Source organism: Mus musculus, chromosome 8 (assembly GCF_000001635.26).
Source record: "Mus musculus strain C57BL/6J chromosome 8, GRCm38.p6 C57BL/6J".
NCBI classification, from domain to species: domain Eukaryota; kingdom Metazoa; phylum Chordata; class Mammalia; order Rodentia; family Muridae; genus Mus; species Mus musculus.
In genome coordinates this window covers 69,753,709-69,776,674 of record NC_000074.6, presented here as the reverse complement: position 1 = coordinate 69,776,674, position 22,966 = coordinate 69,753,709, and the positions used below count along the sequence as shown (strand labels likewise).

At 44.0% G+C, this 22,966-nt stretch overlaps 1 protein-coding gene and 1 pseudogene across 1 annotated transcript; one reads left to right on the top strand and one right to left on the bottom strand.

Moving 5' to 3' along the window:
• Window positions 1–1,763: 1,763 nt before the first annotated feature.
• Window positions 1,764–15,351, top strand: Zfp866 (zinc finger protein 866). Its single transcript, NM_177899.3, has 4 exons — window positions 1,764–1,885; window positions 7,428–7,554; window positions 8,982–9,042; window positions 9,898–15,351. Exons 1-4 carry the CDS (start codon window positions 1,883–1,885, stop codon window positions 11,267–11,269), a joined length of 1,563 nt encoding a protein of 520 aa, NP_808567.2. The 5' UTR covers window positions 1,764–1,882; the 3' UTR covers window positions 11,270–15,351.
• Window positions 15,352–20,278: 4,927 nt separating this feature from the next.
• Gm19893 lies at window positions 20,279–20,882 on the bottom strand (annotated as a pseudogene).
• Window positions 20,883–22,966: the final 2,084 nt, after the last annotated feature.

The window sequence follows — 22,966 nt, the reverse complement described above, 5'->3', positions numbered from 1 at the left end:
TGGTTCTCATGGATGGTTAGCTGGCGCTAACACGGAGTTTTAACTTTGGCTCCTAGGTATATTCTCTTTATTATATCTTGTCTTAGGAATAGTTATAATTCAGAGATATTTGAGATCTTAAACAGGGAGAATCGGAACCTTCATAGGAGGAGAAAAGATATTCTATAATGATAATTTAAAAACATTTTTTTTATTTACATGTATGGGTAATTCAGTATGCATGAGCCATGAAGGCGCTCAGAAGAAGGAATTTCATCCCCTGGAGCTGGATTTACAGGAAGTTAAGAGCCAACGGGTGTGTGTGTGTGTGTGTGTGTGTGTGTGTGTGTGTGTGTGTGTGTAAACCAAACAAGTTCTCTACAAGAGCAGAAGGTACAGAGAGTGCTCCCATCCCCTCACCTCCTTCCCTCTTTTCAGTCGGTCCTTGATTGTGGTCTAGGTAATGATACTGCCCACTTTTAGGAAGAGCCTTCCTATCTCAACTACCCTATTTAGAAACACCCTTACATACATGCTGGAGGGTTGCTCCTATCACTTTGACAATCAAGACTAATCATTACACGACTGAACACCACTCACTGATCTGTTCATTGACTCCATTAGCTTTGCTGGGTTTTTCCTTCTTATTGTTTCTACTGCCAGTACTCCCCCACTTCTTCTTTAGTAAAAATGGGTGAACGCCTTTTTCCCAGCACCCGTGAAGCATAGGCAGGTAGACCTCTGTGTTTGAGATTAGCCTGGTCTACAGAGTGAGTTCTAGGATAGCCAGGGCTATACAGAGAAACCCTGTCTTGGAAAAAAACAAAAAAACAAAAAACAAAAACAAAAACACCAGGATAGCTAGGGCTACACAGAGAAACTCTAACTCAAAAAACCAAAAATTAAATAATAAAATGTTCTGATGATTTAGTGGCTATGTACGTGTGTGTGTGTCTGTGTATATTTATGTGTGTGTGAAGAACACACTTGTGGAGGCCAGAGGACAACTTTCCTGAGTTGGTCTTCTTCTACTATGTTCATGCTTAACCTACTAAGTCATTTCCTTGACCCACGTCTTCAATTTTCTTTTTCTTTTTCTTTTTGCTTTTGTTTAAATTAGAATGTCTGTAGAGGCCTGGAGAGGAGAAACGGGGGTGAGATGGAAGGATAGAGAGGTTTTTGGTTTTTGTTTGTTTGTTTGTTTTGGTTTTTTCAAGACAGGGTTTCTGGTGTAGCCTTGGCTGTCCTCACTCTGTAGACCACTCTGGCCTCGAACTCAGGAATCTGCCTGCCTCTGCCTCCCAAGTGCTGGAATTAAAGGTGTGTGCCACCACTGCCTGCACTGCCCGGCTGGATAGAGATCTTAACTGGAAGAACACACATGCTATGAAAATAGAGGAAATGAATACTTGTGTTAATGTGCAACCTGGGACAGATGTATAAACCATAGATGTTCCTTACTCAAATTCCTGATGCCTGGAGAACATCATGTCCAGTTATAATTTGACCTTCTAATTAAAACTGACCTGAGCACCTTTCTAATTGTGAGGCAGCAGGATTGCTGCAATGAGCACTCGGTGTGCACAGTGACGACTTGGTGATGGAGTACTGCTTTACCAGGGAGAAGCTAGTTCTGCTTAGAAGCAAGGAGGGCGGGGCTATGGCTGTCATTTGAATCCCACACTTCGGCTTTGGAAGCTAGTGTCACTCAGGCTTTGGTAGCCAATCAGGTTCTAGAACCGTGCCGTCTAATCAGGACTACTGGAGAGCGGCAAGAGGCGGGTTCTTCACGGCCGCCATATTGTGGCTCGGCTCTGCGGCACAGGGAGGTGCGGTGTGTTGTGCTGTGAGCGCTGCTGCCGGGACCAGTGAGGAGAGCGCGGGCGAGTTCGGAAGCCGCGCCATGGTGAGCAAGGGCCGCTGTCCCTGCCCGCTGTGGTGGATCCTCCCCGAGGCTGGGGCGGGGCGGCAGCGGCATTCAGTGCTGTGTGGCGCTGGGCCCTGTGTCCTCTTCGCCGTGGTCCGCGCCTGCGCAGAGCGCGGAGCCTCCCTGCGGAGGCTCCGCCTCGCGCAGGAAAGAGTCGGTGCTCTGTCTGGGGCAGGCGTTTTATACAGTCCTGCTTTGGGTATCTCATCAGAAGGTTGTAAAACAATAGGTCATCTAGTTTCTGCTACTTTCTAGAAGTTCTGAATTTTCATGTAACATTTAGGTCAAAGCAATCAACTTGAGTTAATACTGTGAATTTTAAACTTTAAAAAAATTATTATTTTTTGTGCATTGGTATTTTGCCAAAATGTATGTATGTCTTTGTGAGGATGTCAGATCCTCTGGAACTGTTGTTGAGCTGCCATGTTGGTACTAGGAATTGAACTCAGGTCCTCTGGAAGAGCAGCCGGTTTTCCCAACCATTAAACCATCTCTCCAGCCCCAACATTGTGAAACTCTATTTAATTTCTTGTCTATAGACATCGGTTCTGCTAATAACCTTTTGCTATTCTGCCCTTTGTTGAGTTTCCTTTGCTACTTTGTCAAAAAAAGGTACACACACACACACACCCCATATATATATGTGTGTGTATATAACATGTGTATATATAATATCTATAACTATATATATACACTTTAAGTCTGTGTGCTGTTTCTTTGGAATTGTGTGGACCATTTTCGTTTTTTTCCACTCTCCACATAAACTTGAGAATCAGTTTCTTAATTTTTCATAAGTTGTTAGGATTTATATTGTGATTATTTAAATCTTAGTGCAGATTGAGGAAACATGACGTTCAGTTCTGAAGCTTCCTATCGCCATATTTATGGGGTATCACTATTTTGTGTTTGCTTTTTGTTTGGTTGGGGTTTTGTTGTTGTCTTTTTTGCTTATTTTGTTTTTTGTTAGGTCTGCTTTGGCCTAAAACTCACTCTGTAGAGGCTGGCCTTGAAATCATAGCCATACACCTGCTTCTCTCTGCCTTCCATGTGCCAAGATTCAAGGCATTGTCTCCCACTGCCCTGCATGGTTTTGTTTTGTTTTGTTTTTTGTTGTTAAAAATTATAGTTCTTGCTGGGTTGGTTGGTCAGTCTACTTTTAACCCAGCACTTGGGAGGAAGAGGTTGGCAGATTGAGGCTAGCCTGGTTTACATAGCTGCAGAGTTCCAGGTTAGCCAGGGTTACATCATGAGACCCTGTCAAAAAGATGAGGTGGATGGTCTGTAATGATGGTTCAGTGCTTAAGAGGGTATTGCTCTTGTAAAGACTCCAGTTTGATTTCCAGCATCCACCTCTGTGACTCACAACTGCCTATAACTCCAGTACCAGAGCATCCCATCTCCACTTCTGGCCTCTGAGGGCACCTCCTTCAAATGCACGAACCCCTACACACACACACACTCTTAAAACTTTAAAAGTGGCTTAGCAGTGAAAAGCCCTGGTTGTTTTTTGCAGAGGATGCTGCCTGATTCAGTTCCCAGTGCTCAGGTGGCCATTTACAACCTCCTGTAACTAGTCTCCAGGCCTCCTCTGATCTCCACAGGCACCGCATATGTGCTGGCAAAACACTGATCTTCATAAAAAAGTGTGAAAAAAACAAAGTAAGGCCCCTTGGCATTCTCTCACTCAAAGAGGCCCATTGCCTTTCTTGGAAATGTCTATAATTTGTATCTCCTCTTTGCTCCTAATAAAACTTTTTGAAAGTTTTAAAACAGTTAAAATCTTTTTAAAAAAATTGTAGTTCTTACCTAGAGGACTTTATTGAATTGGTATATATTTCATTGTCTCTTCTTACCTGCATTGCCATACTGGGTATTGTTATCCAGCTGCTCACTGTTGGCTTACAGGACGCTGATGGATATTATACTCATCTTTAAACATTTTGATAATTTGTTAAGAGTTACTGGTTATAATCTTGTTGGTTCAATGAGTTTTGTTGATTCTTGGAATTTATTTTGAGGAAACAGTTTATTTTTTTCTTTTCAATGCTAATAGCATCCTTAATCCCCTTTCTTGCTGTGTGTGTGTGTGTATGAGAGAAAGAGCGGGAGAGAGAGGGCAAGAGAAAAGAAACTCATTCTAAGCCACACCATGGTGGTGCATGCCTTTATTCCCACTACCAGTAAAGGAAGACAAATCTCTGGGCTCGAAGCTAGCCTGGTCTATAGGTCTAGTTCCAAGACAGCCATCGCTACACAGAGAAACCTTGTCTTAAAACCAAACCAAACATCCCTTCCCCCCTTTTTTATGTTCTGTGTTTTACAAAGTCTTGCTATGTAGCTTTGGGTGGCCTAGAACTTGCTATGTAGATGAGGCTAGCCTCAAACTCAGAGATCTGTCAGTGATTGCCTTCATAGTGCTAGGATTAAAGGTCTCTGGCAGCATGTTCTGCTTATCCATTCTCCTATTATGTAGCTCTGGCTGTCCTGGAACTCTGTAGACCAGTCTGACCTTGAATTCACAGAGATCTGCCTGTCCGTGTCTTCAGAGTGCTAGGATCAAAAGCATGCTCCACCACTCCTGGCCCTCAACCCAATCATTTTTAAAAGATTTATTTTACTTCATGTGCATGAGTGTTTTGCCTCCATATAAGCGTACTGTAAGTGCACTGTGTCTGTAGCTGGTGCCTGTGGAGACCAGAAGGGCACACTAGATCTCACGCAACAAGTTACTGTTGATTGTAGGCTGCCATGTGGGTCCCAGAACTCAAACAGGGTCCTGCAAGAGCAGCAAGTGCTCTCCTGAGACATCCCTCCACCTCTTCCTGCCATATATATTCCAGTTACTGGCAGAATCATATTTTTTCTACTTCATTGTTAATGGTATATTGTATTAGATTGAGCATGTTTTTCTTTTAGGGCACTGGAAAGTGAGTCCAGGCTTTTGTACATTCAAGCATATGGTTTAGCTTAGTTTCCTCAGCTTCAATCAGAATTGTTCGTTACTGTTTATTTGTGTGTGTGTGTGTGTGTGTGTGTGTGTGTGTGTGTGTGTGTGTGTGTCTAAGGAAGTCAGAGGGTGTCAGGACCTCTAGAGCTTCAGGTTGCTATGGTCGCTGGGAGCCAAGTCAGCTTCTTTTTAAGAACAGTGTATGTTAACTGCTGAGCCTTCTCTCCAGCTCTTACAGCTTCGTAGGCTTCTGCGTTTGCACATGTCACCAGCAAGGTTATGACATCGTTAGGTTGTGCAGTAAATGAAGAATCTCATAGAAGATTGATCTCAAGCCGTTCTCCCTCCCCAATGTTTGAGCCACATGTTTGTCTTTCTCTGCATTCTTTGTGATTTCATAACATTAGAAAGTGAACATTTGCCTTTAATCTCAGCACTGGGGAGGCAGAGGCAGGTAGACACCGGGAGATTGACGCCAGCATGGTCTAAATCATTGGTTCCACTCCAGCTATGGCTACGTAGTGAGACGTTGTCTCAGAAACAACATTTGACGTTGCAGTGAGTACCTCTGGAAATGAGTCTGTCTTCTCCAGGGTTACTGTTCCTTTCTTGCAGGCTCAGTTTGCCATTTGTTTAGTGTCTCCAAAGTATTTGTTACCAAGATTCTATTACCTGTGTATTGGCAATCTGACTCCAGAATGCACTTCGTATTTAGTTGTTATTTTTCACAGATTTCTTTGTATATGAAGAGCTAAACAGAAAGGCTGAAAAGGCTACCTGTGAGGGATTTATGGATGGCTGAGTTAGGGTCCGCCTTCCTCCTGCTGTTTCACCCTTATGTCCCCCTCACTGGAGCCTAGAGAGAAGTCAAGGCTCAAGATGAGGGTCTTCTCAAGTGTTTTCTGAAACTGACTTTTCAATATGCCTTGATTTTGAAGACCCCAGTTCCTAAGAGAGATTTTTTTTTTCCGAGACAGGGTTTCTCTGTATAGCTCTGGCTGTCCTGGAACTCACTCTATAGACCAGGCTGGCCTCGAACTCAGAAATCTACCTGCTTCTGCCTCCCAAGTACTGGGATTACAGGCATACGCCACCACTGCCCAGAGAGAGAATTTTTTAAAACTTGCCTTTTCATAGTATGTTCTTGAACTATTTTAGCTAAGACAGCCCACTCTTGTTGAGAAGATTCTTCACACTTGCTAAATAGCTGTCAATCTAGAAGCTCTTAGTCAATCTAGAAGGATAAGCTCACAGAAAAGGCCAGCACTGCACTTCTGCCAGCCTCCCTTCCCTCCCATGATGGGCATCTCACGGTTTGGCAGGGTCTGCCTGGGATCGCTGACACCAGGTCATCCTGTTTCTTCCCCAAAGCAGCTACAACAGCTACGTTGAATGTATTCTAAAAGGATAGACCATCTTTCTCTTAATTTTCTCACGCTGCAGCATTGCTCAATTAGAATCCAAGTACTATGTTCAGGAATAATGAGGTGGCTTAGAGAGTAGATGCCTGCTGCTGCTAAGTCTAACACCCTGTGTTCTCCTCAGACCCAGACATGGAGGGAGAAATCCCACTCTTCCAGATTGTCCTCTGAATTCCACATCACACCCCTGTCCCGTAAAGGAATGTAATTACCCCTCGCTACACACACACACACACACACACACACACACACACACTTTGTTTTGAGAAAGGGTTTCACTTTGTAGTCCTGATTGGCCTAGAACTCACTGTTATACTTGGGTGGCCTCACACTCTGAGATCCTCTTGCCTTTGTCTGCTGAACACTGAGATCAAAGTCTAGGGCTGCCATGCTCAGGTAATTTTTTTTTTTGCTATATAAAGTGTAACCTTATTTAATCTTTCCCAGATGTCTTTACATCTGTCCTTATGAAGCTAGCTCTTTACATGGCTTTCTTGGTGGTCACAGGGCAGCAGCAGTGAATTTAAATCGTGGTGGGTGTGTTTGATCCTTCCAGGCTTCATGATCAACTCCTGACTGCCTGGCTTTGAGTGACACCACTCATGCAGTAGTGCAGCCAGACATAGATGCTGGAAGCCTATGGCTCAGCTCCCCTTTCAAGTAGTGACAGCATTGTGAGGTAGCGCTGGTCAAGAAGCTTGCTACACACATTGTCTGCTGTCTTTGGAGATTAGGTCTGATCGTCAAGGTTTGTCTGAGTTTGTAACAGACGAGACCATAACTCTGTCATTATGGACTTACTGACATTCTTCACTTGTGAGCTCTTCCCGTTATCTTGTTCTCTCCACCCCGAAAAGCTTACACTCTGTGCACAGACGTGTAAGGACAGACAGCTCTGTTTTGTGTACAGGTGTCCGGACTGTCTAGGACAAGAATGAGAATTGGAGGAGGAACTGTGCCTCCTCCTCCCCAGGGCACTCAGTGAGAGGAGTGTTTTTACATCACATGCTGTTTCTGTTCAGTAATGTTTGCATTAGTGTGTCTCTGTCATGGAACACGTGTGGAAACTGTAGACACATGTGAACATCTTATCAACTAGGCATCCCTTTGCAGTCCTGGCACTTCTTTTATACACACATTTGGGATGTTTTAGGATTTGGTGAGCTTTGAGGACGTGGCTGTGCACTTCACCCAGGACGAGTGGGATTTGCTGGACCCTTTCCAGAAGAGTCTGTACAGAGATGTGATGCTGGAGACCTGCAGGAACCTCGCTGCGATAGGTAAGGCTCTTCTTTCTTTCCCTTGGTTAAATTAGTTTTCCTGTTAGGAATGGTCTTCTGCAATTTGGATGTAGAAAGGGAAGGATCTGGTGAATATGTGACATCATAGTGGAGATGAGATGGCTCACTACGTCAAAGGCACTCATTCTGCAGGCCTGCTGGAACCATGGTGGAGGAGGGGAGAGCCAGCTCCCACAGTTGTTCTCTCATCTATGTGTGCTCTGTGGCATGTGCACCCCCATACCACACACACACTGAAAATCTCTGCTTTTGCAGGGCTTATGTTTTAAGAAAAATGACATGATTACAATGTATATTGAGACTAGAAACTACTTCTCAGTGATTTCTTTTTTTAAAGGTTTATTTATTTATATGACACTGTAGCTGTCGTCAGACACACCAGAAGAGGGCATCAGATCCCATTACAGATGGTTGTGAGCCACCATGTGGTTGCTAGGAATTAAACTCAGGACCTCTAGAAGAGCAGTCCACTGACTCTTAACCACTGAGCCATCTCTCCAGCCCCCAGTGCTTTTATATTATTTTATTTTAAGATCTATTTATTTATTTTATGTATATGAGTACACCATTGCTCTCTTCAGACACACCAGAAGAAGGCATCTGATCCCATTACAGATGGTTGTGAGCCACCATGTGGTTGCTGGGAATTGAACTTGGGACCTCTGGAAGAGCAGTCGGTGCTCTTAACTGCTGAGCCATCTCATAAATTAAAAAATAATTTTATTATTTGTGTGTGCACCTTTGTGAGTATATGTGCACCATATGTGTGTAGGAGCCTCAGAAGCCAGAATAGGGCATCAGATTGTCTTGAACTAGACTTACAGGTAGCTTTTATTGCCATGCAAGTATTAGAAACCAAACCTAGGTTCTCTACAAGAACAGTAAATATTCTTAACCCCTGAACCATTTCTCCAGCCCCTTTCTTCCTTTAAGAAATGATTTATTTTAAATTATCTGTGTGTATAGGGGCAGTCTTGGGGCATGTGTGTATATGAGCGCAGGTGGCGTGACTAACGCTGTGTGGTTTGGAGCATGTACATGTATGTGAGCGTAGGTGCCATGGAGGGCAGTGTGGCAGTGTGTGGGGCATGTGTGTATATGAGGGCAGAGGGCAGAGGCCTCAGGCGCCTCTGGAGCTGGAGCTTCAGGTGGTTGTGAGCTGCCCAGTGTGAGAAGTGGGAACCAAAGTTATATTTCTTTGAGAACAGTAAGAACCCCTCCTGGTTTTCAGGAACTTCTGACCTTTTTTTTTCTAGCTGGGGTCTCAGTGTGTAAACCAGCAGACCTTGAAGATACCACTTGCCTCTGCCTTCTGAGTGCTGAGGTTGACAGCATATGCCTCCACATCCAGTTTTATTTTTATTAATTTCTAATAATTTATCATAAATTTTGGGACTGCCTTTTAGGGTATATATGGGAAGAACAGAATGTTGAAGATGACTGCAAAAATTTTGGAAGAATTCAAAGGTAATTTTCATGTATAAGTGGAAGGAACTGTCTCTTGTAGAAACCTTAATGTGCCATATAAATTTAACAATAAGCAAAAGAACTTTAAGTTTATTCATCATTAGAAATTTGTCAGCAAAACTATGTGCTTGAGTGTAAGAATGCTATTCACTGTTTGCAGCACACTTTACTTGGACCCAGTGTTAAATCATGAGATTTAACAGTATTAGATTATTGCTCTGGGGAGGCATATTGTAAAAATATCGATCCATGTAGTTTCACACCATTCAGACGTGGCAGAGAGTGTACACTTGACCTCATCTTGAGAGCAGTGTCTGACCTACACCTTGATAATAAGCAGTCAATGAATCTAATTTGGTTGTTTTTGTTTTTGAGAAAGGGTCTCACCATATAACTCTGGACCAGACTGGCCTCTAGTTCACAAATATCCACCTGCCTTTGCCTCTTGAGTACTGGGATCAAAGACATGTACCACCAAGCTTGTCTTTTTTTTTTTTTTTTTTTTTGATTTTTCGAGACAGGGTTTCTCTGTGTAGCTCTGGCTGTCCTGGAACTCACTCTGTAGATCAGGCTGGCCTCGAACTCAGAAATCCACCTGCCTCTGCCTCCCAAGTGCTGGGATTAAAGGCGTGCGCCACCACGCCCGGCCGTCTTTTTTTTTTTTATTATTTTTTATTTATAGAAGTCGCATATTATAGACTATGAAGGTATGGTCTTAGGGTGAAGGTAGTCAGGGTCACACAAACTTCAACCCTATGCCGAACCTCAATAGAAGCATCAGGTTTTCTACTAAAATTAAGCTCTGTGAATATAGTGTTTGTGAGAAGGTTTTACATCTCATTCATCCTTTAATAGGCATGTCATATCTGATTCTGAATACTTACTGGATGAGCAGGAGGGATATGGAAACAAGCCATACGATTCTAGTTCTCTCACAAGTATTCAAGGACACATGGGAGCGCACACTGTGAATGGACCTTGTGAATGTGAGGTATGTTTAAAATCCTTTGGTTTTCCAAGTGCATTTGGAATGTGTCACCAGCCCCACAGTGGACAAAACGTTTGTGACTACAAGGAATTCGGAAAGGCTTCTGGTTACCACAGTTCACTTTACACACATGGAGGGACTGACACTGTAAGAAAATGTTACTCGTGTAACCAGTGTGGGAAAGCTCTGAGTTCTTCCAGTTCCCTTCAAAGGCATGAGAGAATTCACACAGGAGAGAGACCCTATAAATGTCAGCAGTGTGGGAAAGCTCTGAGTTCTTCCACTTCACTTCAAAGGCATGAGAGAATTCACACAGGAGAGAGACCCTATAAATGTCAGCAGTGTGGGAAAGCCTTTAGATGTCACAGTGCCCTTCAGTTACACGAAAGAATTCATACTGGTGAAAAACCCTATGAATGTCAGCAGTGTGGGAAAGCCTTCACATGTCACAGTTACCTTCGATTACATGAGAGGACTCATACCGGAGAGAAACCTTATGAATGTAAGCAGTGTGGGAAAGCCTTCAGATGTCAAACGTCCTATCATAGACATAAAATTATTCATGGTGGAGAAACATTCTATGAATGTAAGCAATGTAGTAGGCTCTTCATTTATCCCTCTTTACTTCAAATGCATGAACGAACTCACACGAGTGAAAGACCATATAAATGTAAGGAGTGTGGAAAGTCCTTCCTTTATCCCTCTTTACTTCAAATGCATGAACGAACTCACACAGGTGAAAAGCCCTATGAATGTAAGCAATGTGGTACAGCCTTTAGACATCACTCTTCCCTTCGGTTGCACGAAAGAACTCACACAGGAGAGAAGCCCTATGAATGCCAGCAGTGTGGGAAAGCCTTCACGCGTCACACTTCCCTTCGGTTACATGAGATAACTCACACTGGAGAGAAACCTTACAAATGTAAAGAATGTGGGAAAGCCTTCAGACATCATTCTTCTCTTCGATTGCATGGAAGAAATCATAGTGGAGAGAAACCCTATGAATGTAAGCAATGTGATAAAGCCTTTATACGGTACAGTTACCTTCGATTACACGAGCGCACACACACGGGAGAAAAACCTTACGAATGCAAACAATGTGGGAAAGCCTTCAGCCGCCACAGTTCCTTTCAGAGACATAAATCTATTCATGCTGTGGAAAACCCCTATGAGTGTCAGCAGTATCTAATTCCTTTACCCTTATTTCCTCCAAATACATCAGACAGCTCATACTGGTGAGAAACACTATGAATGTGAACAGTGCTACAGTGTATTCTTATCCAGTGAAAGCATGTGAGAACAGAAGCTGTCACAAGATAAGCCTTCTCCACATAAATGATACAGTTACAAAGGAATGCATGCCAGGCACAGTGTCTACAAATGTAAGCAGTGTGTGGCGGGCCCTTTATTGGTCTTTACTTGCCTTTCAAGGAAGGAAGTTAATTCATGTTGGGGAAATGCCTTATGAATGGAAGCAATATGGTGAGTCTTAGCCCTGTTTGCTTCAAACACATGAAACACTTAAGGTGCAAAATGCTGTGACTGTCAACAGCTGCAGCCTTCCAGAGTTGCAGGTCCCTTTGGTGTCGTGAAGGACATCTTACTGGAGGAAAAAACCCTTGCTGTTTAGATGTCATTGCTCCCATAGATTCCATGAACAACTTCTGTTGGAAACAATGTCTGTGAGTGGCAACAAAGTTGTAACACCTTCAAGCTCAGCTCCTTTCAAAGATGTACAAATACTAATGGTGGGACAAAGCCTATCCAAAGAAAAATGGTGTTGGTTTTGGTTGTCAGTAGATGGACAGACATTTCTGTCAATAGTGCAGCTGCCTGTAAGTTGCCCGTGCTCAATAAGCCCAATTAAAGTCAGTGGCTCCCCAGGCTGCACTTGGGTGGAATAATTTCTTTGCTTTTAGCCTTGGTGCCCTGTCTAGGGTGAATAGACATTTGTACACATGTGGCCAGAAAATGTTCACACAGCACTTGGCGTCTGAATGAGAGGCACAGTGGAACCAGAGTCGAGTTTGAGAGGAGCATGGGCTTTGCCTCTGTGTGGGTGATGAGACATGGCCTCTGAAGGGAAGCTTTCTGTGGGCGCAGCAGCACGTCTTCCAAAACGTCTGTCCTTTGCAGTGTGCCATGGAACGATGAGCCTTCATGTTGCAGTACCAGTTGCATGGTCTGTACCTTGCAGCTCCTTTGTAGTATGGAGTGGCACTTCTGTGACAGATGAGTTTGCCACATGAGTGGATGGATGTCCACATACAGCTGTCAGGTTAAAGAGTATATTACAGGTAATTAGCACAGGTGAACAGATTAAGTAGGCCTCAGGTGCATGGCCCTTGCTTTGGGTAATAAGACATGCCAATAGGGCTTAGCTGTCTGCCAACATGAACTTCCCCTCTAATGGAAGAATTACTTTGAGGAAAAGATGCACTGTGTTGGCCTCTGAACTGGCAGGAAAAGAAAGAAGAGGGCAAGTGGGAGGGAGGGAGGATGGGCGTGGATGGGATGCAGCTGCTGGCTCCCAGTTTCTTACAGCTGGAATGTCATAAGGGAAACAGAGGTTCTGTCTGCTCAGTAGTCCCACTGGGACCCTAAGACTTGAGGCTTTTGTGTAAAATCCTGCAGGGTGAGAGTGAGGACACTTTTTTCAAAGGGAGTGCTGGGTGTGGTGGCACACGCCTTTGATCCCAGCACTTGGGAGGCAGAGGCAGGTGGATTTCTGAGTTTGAGGCCAGCCTGTTCTACACAGTGAGTTCCAGGACAGTCAGGGCTACACAGAGAAACCCTGTCTCGAAAACAAAAACAAAAACAACAACAACAACAAAAACCAAAAATCAAAGGGAGTGAGTAGAAGAGACCCAGCACACCCTGTAGTCCTGACCTCTACTGCAGAGAAGTGGGAAATGACGGGTACACCTAGGGTTGGAGTCCTAAATAGTAGCCCAGCAAAGGAGCTTGTGATGATTAGCAAATATTCTGCCTCTGGAGGGCTGGAAGGCTTGAGGAAAACATGAATGAAGGAAGATAAGAGAAAGCAGTGCAGCTAAAACGTCTGAGCTTTTCCTGGGTCATTTCCCACAGAAGGGGTGTACTCTCCTGCAGGAAAGGATGTTTGTGTATAAATTGTTTGTTCAACCCAGAGACCTCTCAGTAGCCAGGAGCATCCACTGAAGAGGCAGCAGTATGCTACAGCTTGAGCCCAGAGACTGTCAGACCCTGCCAGTCCATGGGATACAGCAGGTGAGCATGTCTGGGTTTCCCCTTGGCCCTACACCCACTGGAGAACAGGAGCCAGCTCCTTCCCCAGCAGATCAGCTGGGGGTGAGGAGATCCATAGGCCCAAGCTACACTCAGGGTGAGGTTGCAAGATGGCTCATGAGGAATGACAGATCAGGTGCAGGATAAGGTGCAACCTCCCGTCTCCTCTACTGTGTCCACACTGGCTTGAATTTATTCTTTGTTTTCTTGAGGAAAATTCTTATATAGCCTGGGCTGCTCTTAAATGCACTGTATAGACGACAATGATCTTGAAAGTCCTGATCCTCCTGCCTCCTCTTCCCAAATCCTGGGGTTGCGTGCATGGGCCACCCCATCTGGTCTCCTGTGCTTCAGAACGAACCCAGGCTCCATGCACACACTCTTAGCTGTGCTATGTCCTCAGGTCAACCCTGAGAAGACACTTGGTACAAGTCTTTTCATGCCGTTGGATCTTGTTAATAGTTTATTGCCCCCTTAGCTGCTGACTGCTGAGTTCAGCTGGCACTTGTTTAGGATGGTGGGTTTAAAGCCTTCCGTGATCCTGAGACCCCGTCTCCTCCCAGTCCTCTGTGTAATAAGGAAGAGGATCTTGCATCATGCTGATAAAATGCTAGCCTGTGATGCTCCACAGATCTAGAAAACAATCCAGGTGAGCTGAGGGATGATCAGGACAGGAATATGCACAGGACAGGCACATGGCAATTTCCAAACAAGGTGAATAGGGGAAATCCTTCACAGCCTGTGGCTAGCATTAAACATTAAAAGGTGAGTTGAAGAGCTTGGATGAAGGCACCCTGTGTGAAAGATACATTCAAAAGATAGGCTATTTAGTTCAGATGCAGTGTCAGAGGTAGACTACTTCCCCAGGAGCTGTTAGCCAGGGATGCTCCTGAAGTCCCCTAAACAGTACAGACTATTGCCAATTCTGTTAGTTATCCCCAGAACTTCATGTAAGTCTTCCTGAAGACACCACATGCTTTGGTTGCTGACTGTAGAGAAACCCATCTGAGACTGAGCTGGAAGCTTTGTCCTTGCTGGCCAGCATGCATAGGACCTGTAGGTGCAGGCGGCTGTGCGGCACAGCACCACTTCTCTGGACCCTGCATGGTACTGTGTCAAGCAAGATGTGCCTACTAGGGCTGGTGAGATGGCTCAGCTGTTGAGGGTGCTTGCTGCCAAGGCTGCCAGCTTGAGTTAGATCTCAGAACCTACATGATGGAAACAAATCCTGCAAATTGTCTTGTGATCCCTTCACTCATGCTGTGACATGTACCTTCCCTGCACAATACACAGATAAATGTAGTAAGATCCAGTACTGTAGCCACCCGACTCAATGAGAGTAATCAGCTGCTTTTTGGTTGCATTAAGGCTTGCTCTCCAGGGGTCAATTTACATGTATAAGACCCAATCACCACCCACAGCTAGACAGTCCTAAGGCCCTAGTATTTTGCTAGATGGGTATATTTCTGTGAAATGACTGTCTCACATTCTGTGTTTATGCCTGTAGATTATTGTTTCGGTCATTTTTGAGCAGAGCAGCTTCTTTTTGCAGTAGGCAGTAGTTACTGATGAGACTTCTCACCCCCTCCTAGGTTTGGCACATTCTAGAAAGGGGTGGCACGCCCTGGAGGAAGGGGTGGTGTGTTTTGGAATGCCGTCTTCTGAGTGTGCTGTTGCCTATCTTTTTGACATCTGGGTACCTGTGATGGCCTACAGGAAGCCCACACAAAATCTAAACCTTTAGTGTCCTTATAGAGGCATCGGCATGGAGCCCTGGAACCTTCCCTGATGATCTATCTATCCATTTGCTTCTGAGTGCTGAGATTAAAGGTGTGCACCACCATGTCCAGCCTACTCCCTGAATACCTTTAGGTGGTTAATGGTACTTAGACAGGAGGGCGTCATAAGATCTCCCCCTCCTTTGAATATAAAACCAGATAGTTGTTGCTGGTAGGGGGATGTGGATTACCTATCCATAAGTTTCCCATGTTTTTGTCAGTACCCCTCACCCATGCTCTTGTAAGTAACCCTAATTAAAATAATTGGTTCATCAAGCTGCACTTGTGTCAAATCCTTTCCTTGTGTCTGTGTTTGGTGTCCTTGTCTGAGATGAACGGACATTCAGACCTCAGAAAAGTTCCACACAGCTGTATTGTAATAAGCATTATACTGACAAGCTGTCATGTTGCTTAAGTTTGTTGAGAGCAGACACTGTGAGAGAGTACACCCTCCTTGTTCTTTTCAGAAACCTGTTAATCTCAAGTTTTCTCTGTTACTTCCTATCCTGGGGTAGGCTGGCTGTAACAGGGAGAAAGTTGTTCAGCAGTAGCTATGGGTATTGAAAAGCATGGTAAGAGATAGAAGGCAAACTGTTTCAAGATTGCAGTGGAAATAAAAAGCCAGATGCTTTTTATTGGCCTCAACAATGCTTCCCCAGTGTACTCCTGCTGGGTTTCTTTCTTTCGTCTGTCCTTCTGTCCTTCCACCCTGCCTTCCTTTCCTCCCTCCTTTCTCCTTCCCTCCGTCCCTCTCCCCTTCCTCCCTCCCTTCCTTCCATCCATCCACTTATCCATCCATCTACCCACCCATCTATTTATCTATTATTTGTTTTTTGTTTTTGGTTTTTCGAGACAGGGTTTCTCTGTGTAGCCCTGGCTGTCCTGGAACTCAACTCTGTAGACCAGGCTGGCCTCAGAAATCCACCTGCCTCTACCTCTCAAGTGCTGAGATTAAACGTGCGCCACCACCACCACTCAGCTATTATTTGTTACTTATTGATTTTTATAAAAATGTACATGTTTAGGTGTTTTGCCTATATGTAGGTCTGTGTACCATGTGTGTGCCTGGTGCCCAGGGAGGTCAGAAGAGGGTATTGGAGTCCCAGGAACTGGAGTTAGAAATGATTGTGAGCTGCCATGTATATGCTAGGACTCAAAGCCAGGTCCTGTGGAAGAGCAGTCAGTTCTTTTAAGTGCTGAACCATTTCCCTAGCCCCTGCCTACCCTCCCCCTCCCCCATTTGCTCTGTGACTATGCTGCTTTCAGTTTTCTGCTGGATGTTGTCAGTGTCTCATGTTTTGCTATCCACCTATCAATTCTATCTGCAGCTTGCTGTTTATTCTTGTTTGTTTATTTGATACAGAGTCCCAATATGTTACATAGTCCTGGCTGGCATAGAACATATGATGTGTATCAGCCTAGCCTGGAACTCACTGACATCCACCTGTCTGTAGATGTTTTGATTTTGTATTAAATCTTAATTTTTTGTGCATGTGTTTGTGTGTATGTGCATACCTCAGTGTGCAGAGATCATTTAGGTCCTGGGGACCAAGCTCAGGCTCTGTGCCATCTTAGCATCCCCTATTGTTTTCATGTTTTTGCTCTATAAGTGTACTTCATGGAGAGTGAAAGTGTGGTATTGCCCCTGGTAACCCAGAGTGTACTGAGCGAGTGGGGGAGGGGAGCTTGATGAAGGGGAGGGAGGTGGCAAGCCTTCACTTGTCCATGTCTCTCTCCTGTGTCTGTAGGTACTCACATGGCAAAACAAATCTCCAAATAAAAGCTGATGATGTTGGGAGAGGGTGGCTTTCTTTGAAAACAATAAAAACAAACAGGAAACAAACAAAATGCTGGAGGAAAAATGGTTTGAATTTTCATACATTGTGAAAAAAATTCAGACTTCCTAATTCCCTTCAAATATACGGGGGGAAACGCATGGGTGAAAATTTAATGAATATAGATTTAATGAACATAAAAGAATGAATAAAAAAGGCCTTTGGGTTTTTTTCCCTTTTTGACATCACAAAAGGACTTACCCTGAAGAAAATTCCTGTGTATATTAGAAATGAATTAAAGCCTTAAGTATCCTTTATTTCATTTTATATTTTTTTGCGGCAGGGTGTCTGCTACGTTGCTCTGGCTGTTCTAGAACCTGCTTTGTAAGCCAGGATGACCTCCAACTCACAGACTTCCACCTGCCTCTGTGTGTAAAGTTCTGGGTTTAAAGGTGTTTGCCATCTATCTATGTATTTATTTGGGTTTTTCAAGATGGGGTTTCCCTGGGTAGCCCTGGCTGTCCTGGAACTTGCTAAGTATACAGGAAGGCTTCTAACTCACAGAGATCCCCTGTCTCTGCTTTCCACGTGCTGGGAATTAAAGGTGTACTCCATCACAGCTCAGCTCAAACACTTGTTAAATTCATTCAGGCACACATCGGTGCTCTTAAGCCAGTGCTTAAGAGCGCTGTAATTGTCATTGAGAGCAGATCAGTAGCTCCATGGATTTAATACCATCAGTGTTCTAAACTACGACCTTAGGAAGTTTAATATATATCATCTCGAAGTCTCATCTTTTAAATATCTTTTTAAAATATGTCTTTATTTTATGTGCCTGGGTGTTTTGCTTGCATGGATGTATGAGGGTGTCAGATCCCCTGGGACTGGTATTACAGACAGTGTTGAGCTGGGATCTGAACTTGGATTCTCTAAGAAAGCAGACAGTGCTCTTATCTGCTGAGCCATCTCTCCAATCCTTTTTTTTTTTTTTTCTTTTTTTTTTGAGACAGGGTTTCTCTGTGTAGCCCTGGCTGTCCTGGAACTCACTCTGTAGACCAGGCTGGCCTCGAACTCAAAAATCCACCTGCCTCTGCCTCCCGAGTGCTAGGATTAAAGGCGTGTGCCACCACGCCCGGCTTTCCAATCCATTTTTATAGATCTTAAATAATTTATTCAGACCGTCATATCTTATGTAAGCCAACTATTCAGGAAACATTCAGCTATGTTAATGTTCTTACACAAATTCTTTATTAAAGCAACCACATGGTGGCTCATAACCATCTATAATGTGATCTGATGCCCTCTTCTGGCATGCAGGTGTACATAGAGCACTCATAAATACAAAATAAATAAATCTTAAAAAAAAAAACAATTCCAATGACAAACTAAAGTTCTGTATCATCAACTTTTACCCTGAGCGAGCAGTGGGTTTATTGGACTTAGAATAGGTGAGAGACTGCTGATTGCTGATAGCAGCATGTGTGACCCCAAAGCTGCCATACTGGAAGTCTTGGCAATATGGATGATGGCTTCCCCATAGCTGCAGAGGTAGTACCCCCTCTCTGGATACTCAAATGAGGGTCCAATGACTCTACCCATCTTCCCTCCATACACACCTTTTTAAATATGGGGTCTCAATGTGTGGCTCTGGCTGGCCTGTAATTCACTATGTAGACCAAGCTGGCCGTAAATGCATAGAGATCTAGCTGCCTTTGTCTTCTGAATGTTGGCATTAGCGGTAAATACCACCACGCCTGACTATTATACAAGTCATTGTAACTGAAAGGTAGAAGCAAAAGCAAGATGGGTAGCTGGAGCTTGGAGAAGCAGAAATAGAAGCAGATAAGCATGAAGCAATGGGAACAAAGAGTCTTGGGAAAGGAGAGAACACCTTTTTGGCTCATCCAATGTAACTGCATTTATTGAGATAGTGGTGAATTTTCATGGTTTCCTCAGTCTTGATGAGGGCATTAGGCAAGCTGGTGATGTAGCTGCATGGTTGTTTTTGGTTATGTTAAGCATAGCTCCATGCAAAATGAGCCTGTGCACCATCAGCGCAACAAGTCCCCTCGGGATTCATGCATCTCACAGATTAAATGTGGAGAGGCAGTCACCTCTTTCCTTTAAGAAGATATCTTAACTAGATTTTAGCCTGTATGTGTCGGAGACAGTATGTGTGGGCTAGGCATGTAGTCCCCAAAATAGCAAAGCAATATAGGAAAAAATCCTTAAAGCAATTTGAGTCCCTATATCCTACAACACAAATTATAAGCAGCATTTTGATTGATAGATACTAGATTGTGTCTGTAGTTGTTTTTGGTAGGACGGCTGTCTTGACAATATTAATTCGTGCAATTCGTGAGCATGAGGGGTCTTTTCAAATCTAATGTCTTCCTCCATTTCTTTCTTTGGAGGCTTAAAGGTTTTATTATAGAAGACTTGTTTTCTTCTCTTGGTCAGGTTTGTTGTTGTTCATATTGTAAATGGATTTCCTTTAGACTGTGTGTTGTTAGTCTTTAGGGAGGGTGCTGAGTTTGTATTTTGGCACTTTGCTGAACATGTTTGTGAGCTCAGAGTTTTGTGGTGGAGGGCTTAGCTAGGGTCTGTTGTGGAAGAACCATGTCATCCGTAGTCAGGATTTTGTTTTTACTTCTTTCCTTTGTCTTAGTTAGGGTTCCATTGCAGAAAAGAGACACCATGACCAAGGTAACTCTTTTTTTAAAAGATTTATTTATTTTATGTATGTGAGTACACTGTAGCTGTCTTCAGACACACCAGAAGAAGGCATCAGATCCCATTACAGATGGTTGTGAGCCAGCATGTGATCACTGGGAATTGAACTCAGGGCCTCTGGAAGAACAGCAGCCAGTGCTCTTAACCATTGAGCCATCAATGTAACCATTCAGCCCCCAAGGTAACTCTTAGAAGGGCAAACAGTTAATTGTGGCTGGCTTACAGGTTCAGAGGTTCAGTCCAGTATCATTATGGTGGGAATCATGGCAGGGTACTGGCCAACATGGCAATGGAGAAAGAGAATTCTGCATCTTGATTTGAAGGAGCCAAAAGGAGACTGTCTTCATGGGCAGCCAAGAGGTGAGTCTCTTCCACACTGGCGGAACTTCACACTAGGAGATCTCAAAGCCCGTTTGCACTTTCTCCAACAAGTTGGAGAATGGGAATGCTACCCTATTCCAACAAGATGGAGAACTGGGCACCACTGAAATGCTTTGAGTTTTTCTTTTTTTTTTATTTTATTTATTTTTTGTTTTTTTAGAAACAGGATTTCTTTGTGTAACCCTGGCTATCCCGGAACTCGCTTTTAGACTAGTCTAGCTTTAAATTCACAGAGATCTGCCTGCCTCTACTTCTCCAGTGCTGGAATCAAAGGTTTGTACCACCACTGCTTGGTAATTTTATTTATTTTTTTAATGAATGAGGCAATTTATTAACCCAGCATCCTTTGTTCTAATGCTTCTTGTTGGCAGCTGCCACCTGTCCAGCGATCCTGTCCAGATCTCTCTGTCCCTGAGGTGTTAGCTTGCGGCCCTCATCTTGGGCCTTTTCCACCATTTTCAGCCCCTCCAGGGCTTGGAGGATCCAGCGGGCCACACTCTTAGAGTCTCTGCTGAAGTGGCTGGGCCTGACACCATTTCTCTGCTGTCCTCTGTAGCCAACCCCTGCACCACCATGGAGGTACAGGTGCCGAGCTGTAGAAGCAGTTCATGTGTAGAACCAGTTCTCATCATTTGGGGCAAGCTCTTTATGTTTGGCTAGCCATTAGGGGACTTTCAGCGTCCCCGGACTTTTTGAGGAAGGCTGCCAGAGCTCTGACTCAGAACTCCTGCTGGTTAACATCTTTTACAGTAACTCCAGACATCATGTGGTGCCAGTAGACCCTCTGGGTCCCTTTGTCTGCATGGAACGGGTCTCTAGTCTCAGGTGGGCAAGGTGTCGGCAGGTGACAGACAGACCAACACGTGAGATTGTGTAGAATCTGAATGTATTGTCACAAAGTGAACACCAATCTTATATAGTACAGAAAATACAAGGGGTAGCAGGCGAAGTACATTGAAGTTACCTGACACAAAACAAAGGAATGACAACAAAGGGACTTACAGGAACCAGGTAGATGTTTACAGTAAAGATAAAGCAGTCCTGCTTAGGGTCAGCTTAGTGACAGGTGAGGATTTCACACTCTAGTGCTATACCTTTGATCCTTGTGAAGGCTAGCACCAGGGGGTTCTGCTCTTAGCAGACCTCATGAATAATGCAATATCACAACCCCCCTATTTCCTAGGCCTTGCTAAATTCTTATATGAGTGTAACTTTTTTTTTTCCATTTTTATTAGGTATTTAGCTCATTTACATTTCCAATGCTATACCAAAAGTCCCCCATACCCACCCACCCCCACTCCCCTACCCATCCACTCCCCCTATTTGGCCCTGGAGTTCCCCTGTACTGGGGCATATAAAGTTTGCGTGTCCCATGGGCCTCTCTTTCCAGTGATGGCCGACTAGGCCATCTTTTGATACATATGCAGTTAGAGTCAAGAGCTCCGGGGTACTGGTTAGTTCATAATGTTGTTCCACCTATAGGGTTGCAGATCCCTTTAGCTCCTTGGGTACTTTCTCTAGCTCCTCCATTGGGAGCCCTGTGATCCATCCATTAGCTGACTGTGAGCATCCACTTCTGTGTTTGCTAGGCCCCGGAATAGTCTCACAAGAGACAGCTACATCTGGGTCCTTTCGATAAAATCTTGCTATGAGTGTAACTTTTAAGTATTTGGAGAATCTCCATTTGTCAGGAGAATTCACCAACTTGCTTCTAATATATAATGCAGCCTGTACTGAAGATTTCTATCTCAGTGGGATTCCCTTGCTCTATTATGGTATTTCCTTGTTTGGGTGAGATTTGCTACTGTCCTTAGTAAATATTTTGCAGACTAGCTCTGAGCTACTGGCTCCGTCTTTTGTAATGCTTACTTAGTTACTGAATAGATAACTTCCTTACTGTATTCCTATTGGATTCCAAGCTCATTGGCTTCTGGGACCTTGGAACACTGGGGAGACTTAACTATATCAGAATTTAATCTTAAAAGGCATTTATAATAAAATATTAAAAGAGAGCTCGTAGTTCCATACACCAGACTAACGTGGGAATAGAGTATGAGTATGTGGGTAAATGAGAACGCCAAAGCTCCAGGAGGTGAGTTTCCAAGAAACTCTTCCTCATGAGTGCTTCCAGACTTTTCAGCCTGTCAAGCAGACTTGACCGGAATGCGTGACAGTGTGGCCTCTGCGCTGCCAGCCAGGGGAAAGGGAGATTTTTAATTTTTATGTTTTAGCTCAATAACAGTCCTTCTTTTTAGGACATTGTCACCAGCACTGCCATTTTGAAACCTGCTTTGGATTTAACAAAATGGACTTGCTGTTGATTTATAGTTCAGAGGTTCAATAGATTATCAGGGTGGGAAGCATGGCAGCATTTAGGCAGCCATGGTACTGTAGGAGTTCTGAGTTCTGCATCTTGACCCACAGTCAGCAGAAGGAGACTATGTTGTCACACTGAGCATAGTGAGAACATTTAAGACCTCAGAGCCCCTGGCCAGAGCTCCCAGGGATGGATTACCAACCAGTGAGTACCCATGGCGCTGACTGCATATGCGGCAGAGGATGGCCTTGTTGGACATCAGTGGGAAGAGCGCCCTTTGGCCTGAGGGTGTTCAGTGCACCAGTGTAGGGGAATGCCAGGGCATGAAGGCTAGAGTGGGCAGATAAGGGAGCACCCTCCTAGAGGCAGGGAGAGATGGGTGGGATAGGGGATTTCTGAAGGAGAGACCTGGAAAGGGGAAAACATTTGAAATGTAAATAAAGAAAATATCCAAGGAAAAAAAAAGTGATCTGAAGAGTACATAGGAGAACGAAAAGTTCTAATTAGGGAACGAGGAGAAAGACAAATATAGAGAGAAGAAAGAGGTTAATATTACAATAAGGAAACAAAAAAGTCATAAGAAATTATACTATTAACTATCTACCTAAAGTACCTACAGTGCATGTAATTTGGTGTATGAATATATAAACTTTTTACAAAGAAAAAAGACCTCAAAGCCCTGCCT

Coding starts and splice junctions, on each gene's coding strand:
- Zfp866 (NM_177899.3), top strand. Junction 7,555..8,981: donor CAGGAACCTCGCTGCGATAG/GTAAGGCTCTTC, acceptor ACTGCCTTTTAG/GGTATATATGGGAAGAACAG. Junction 9,043..9,897: donor AATTTTGGAAGAATTCAAAG/GTAATTTTCATG, acceptor ATCCTTTAATAG/GCATGTCATATCTGATTCTG.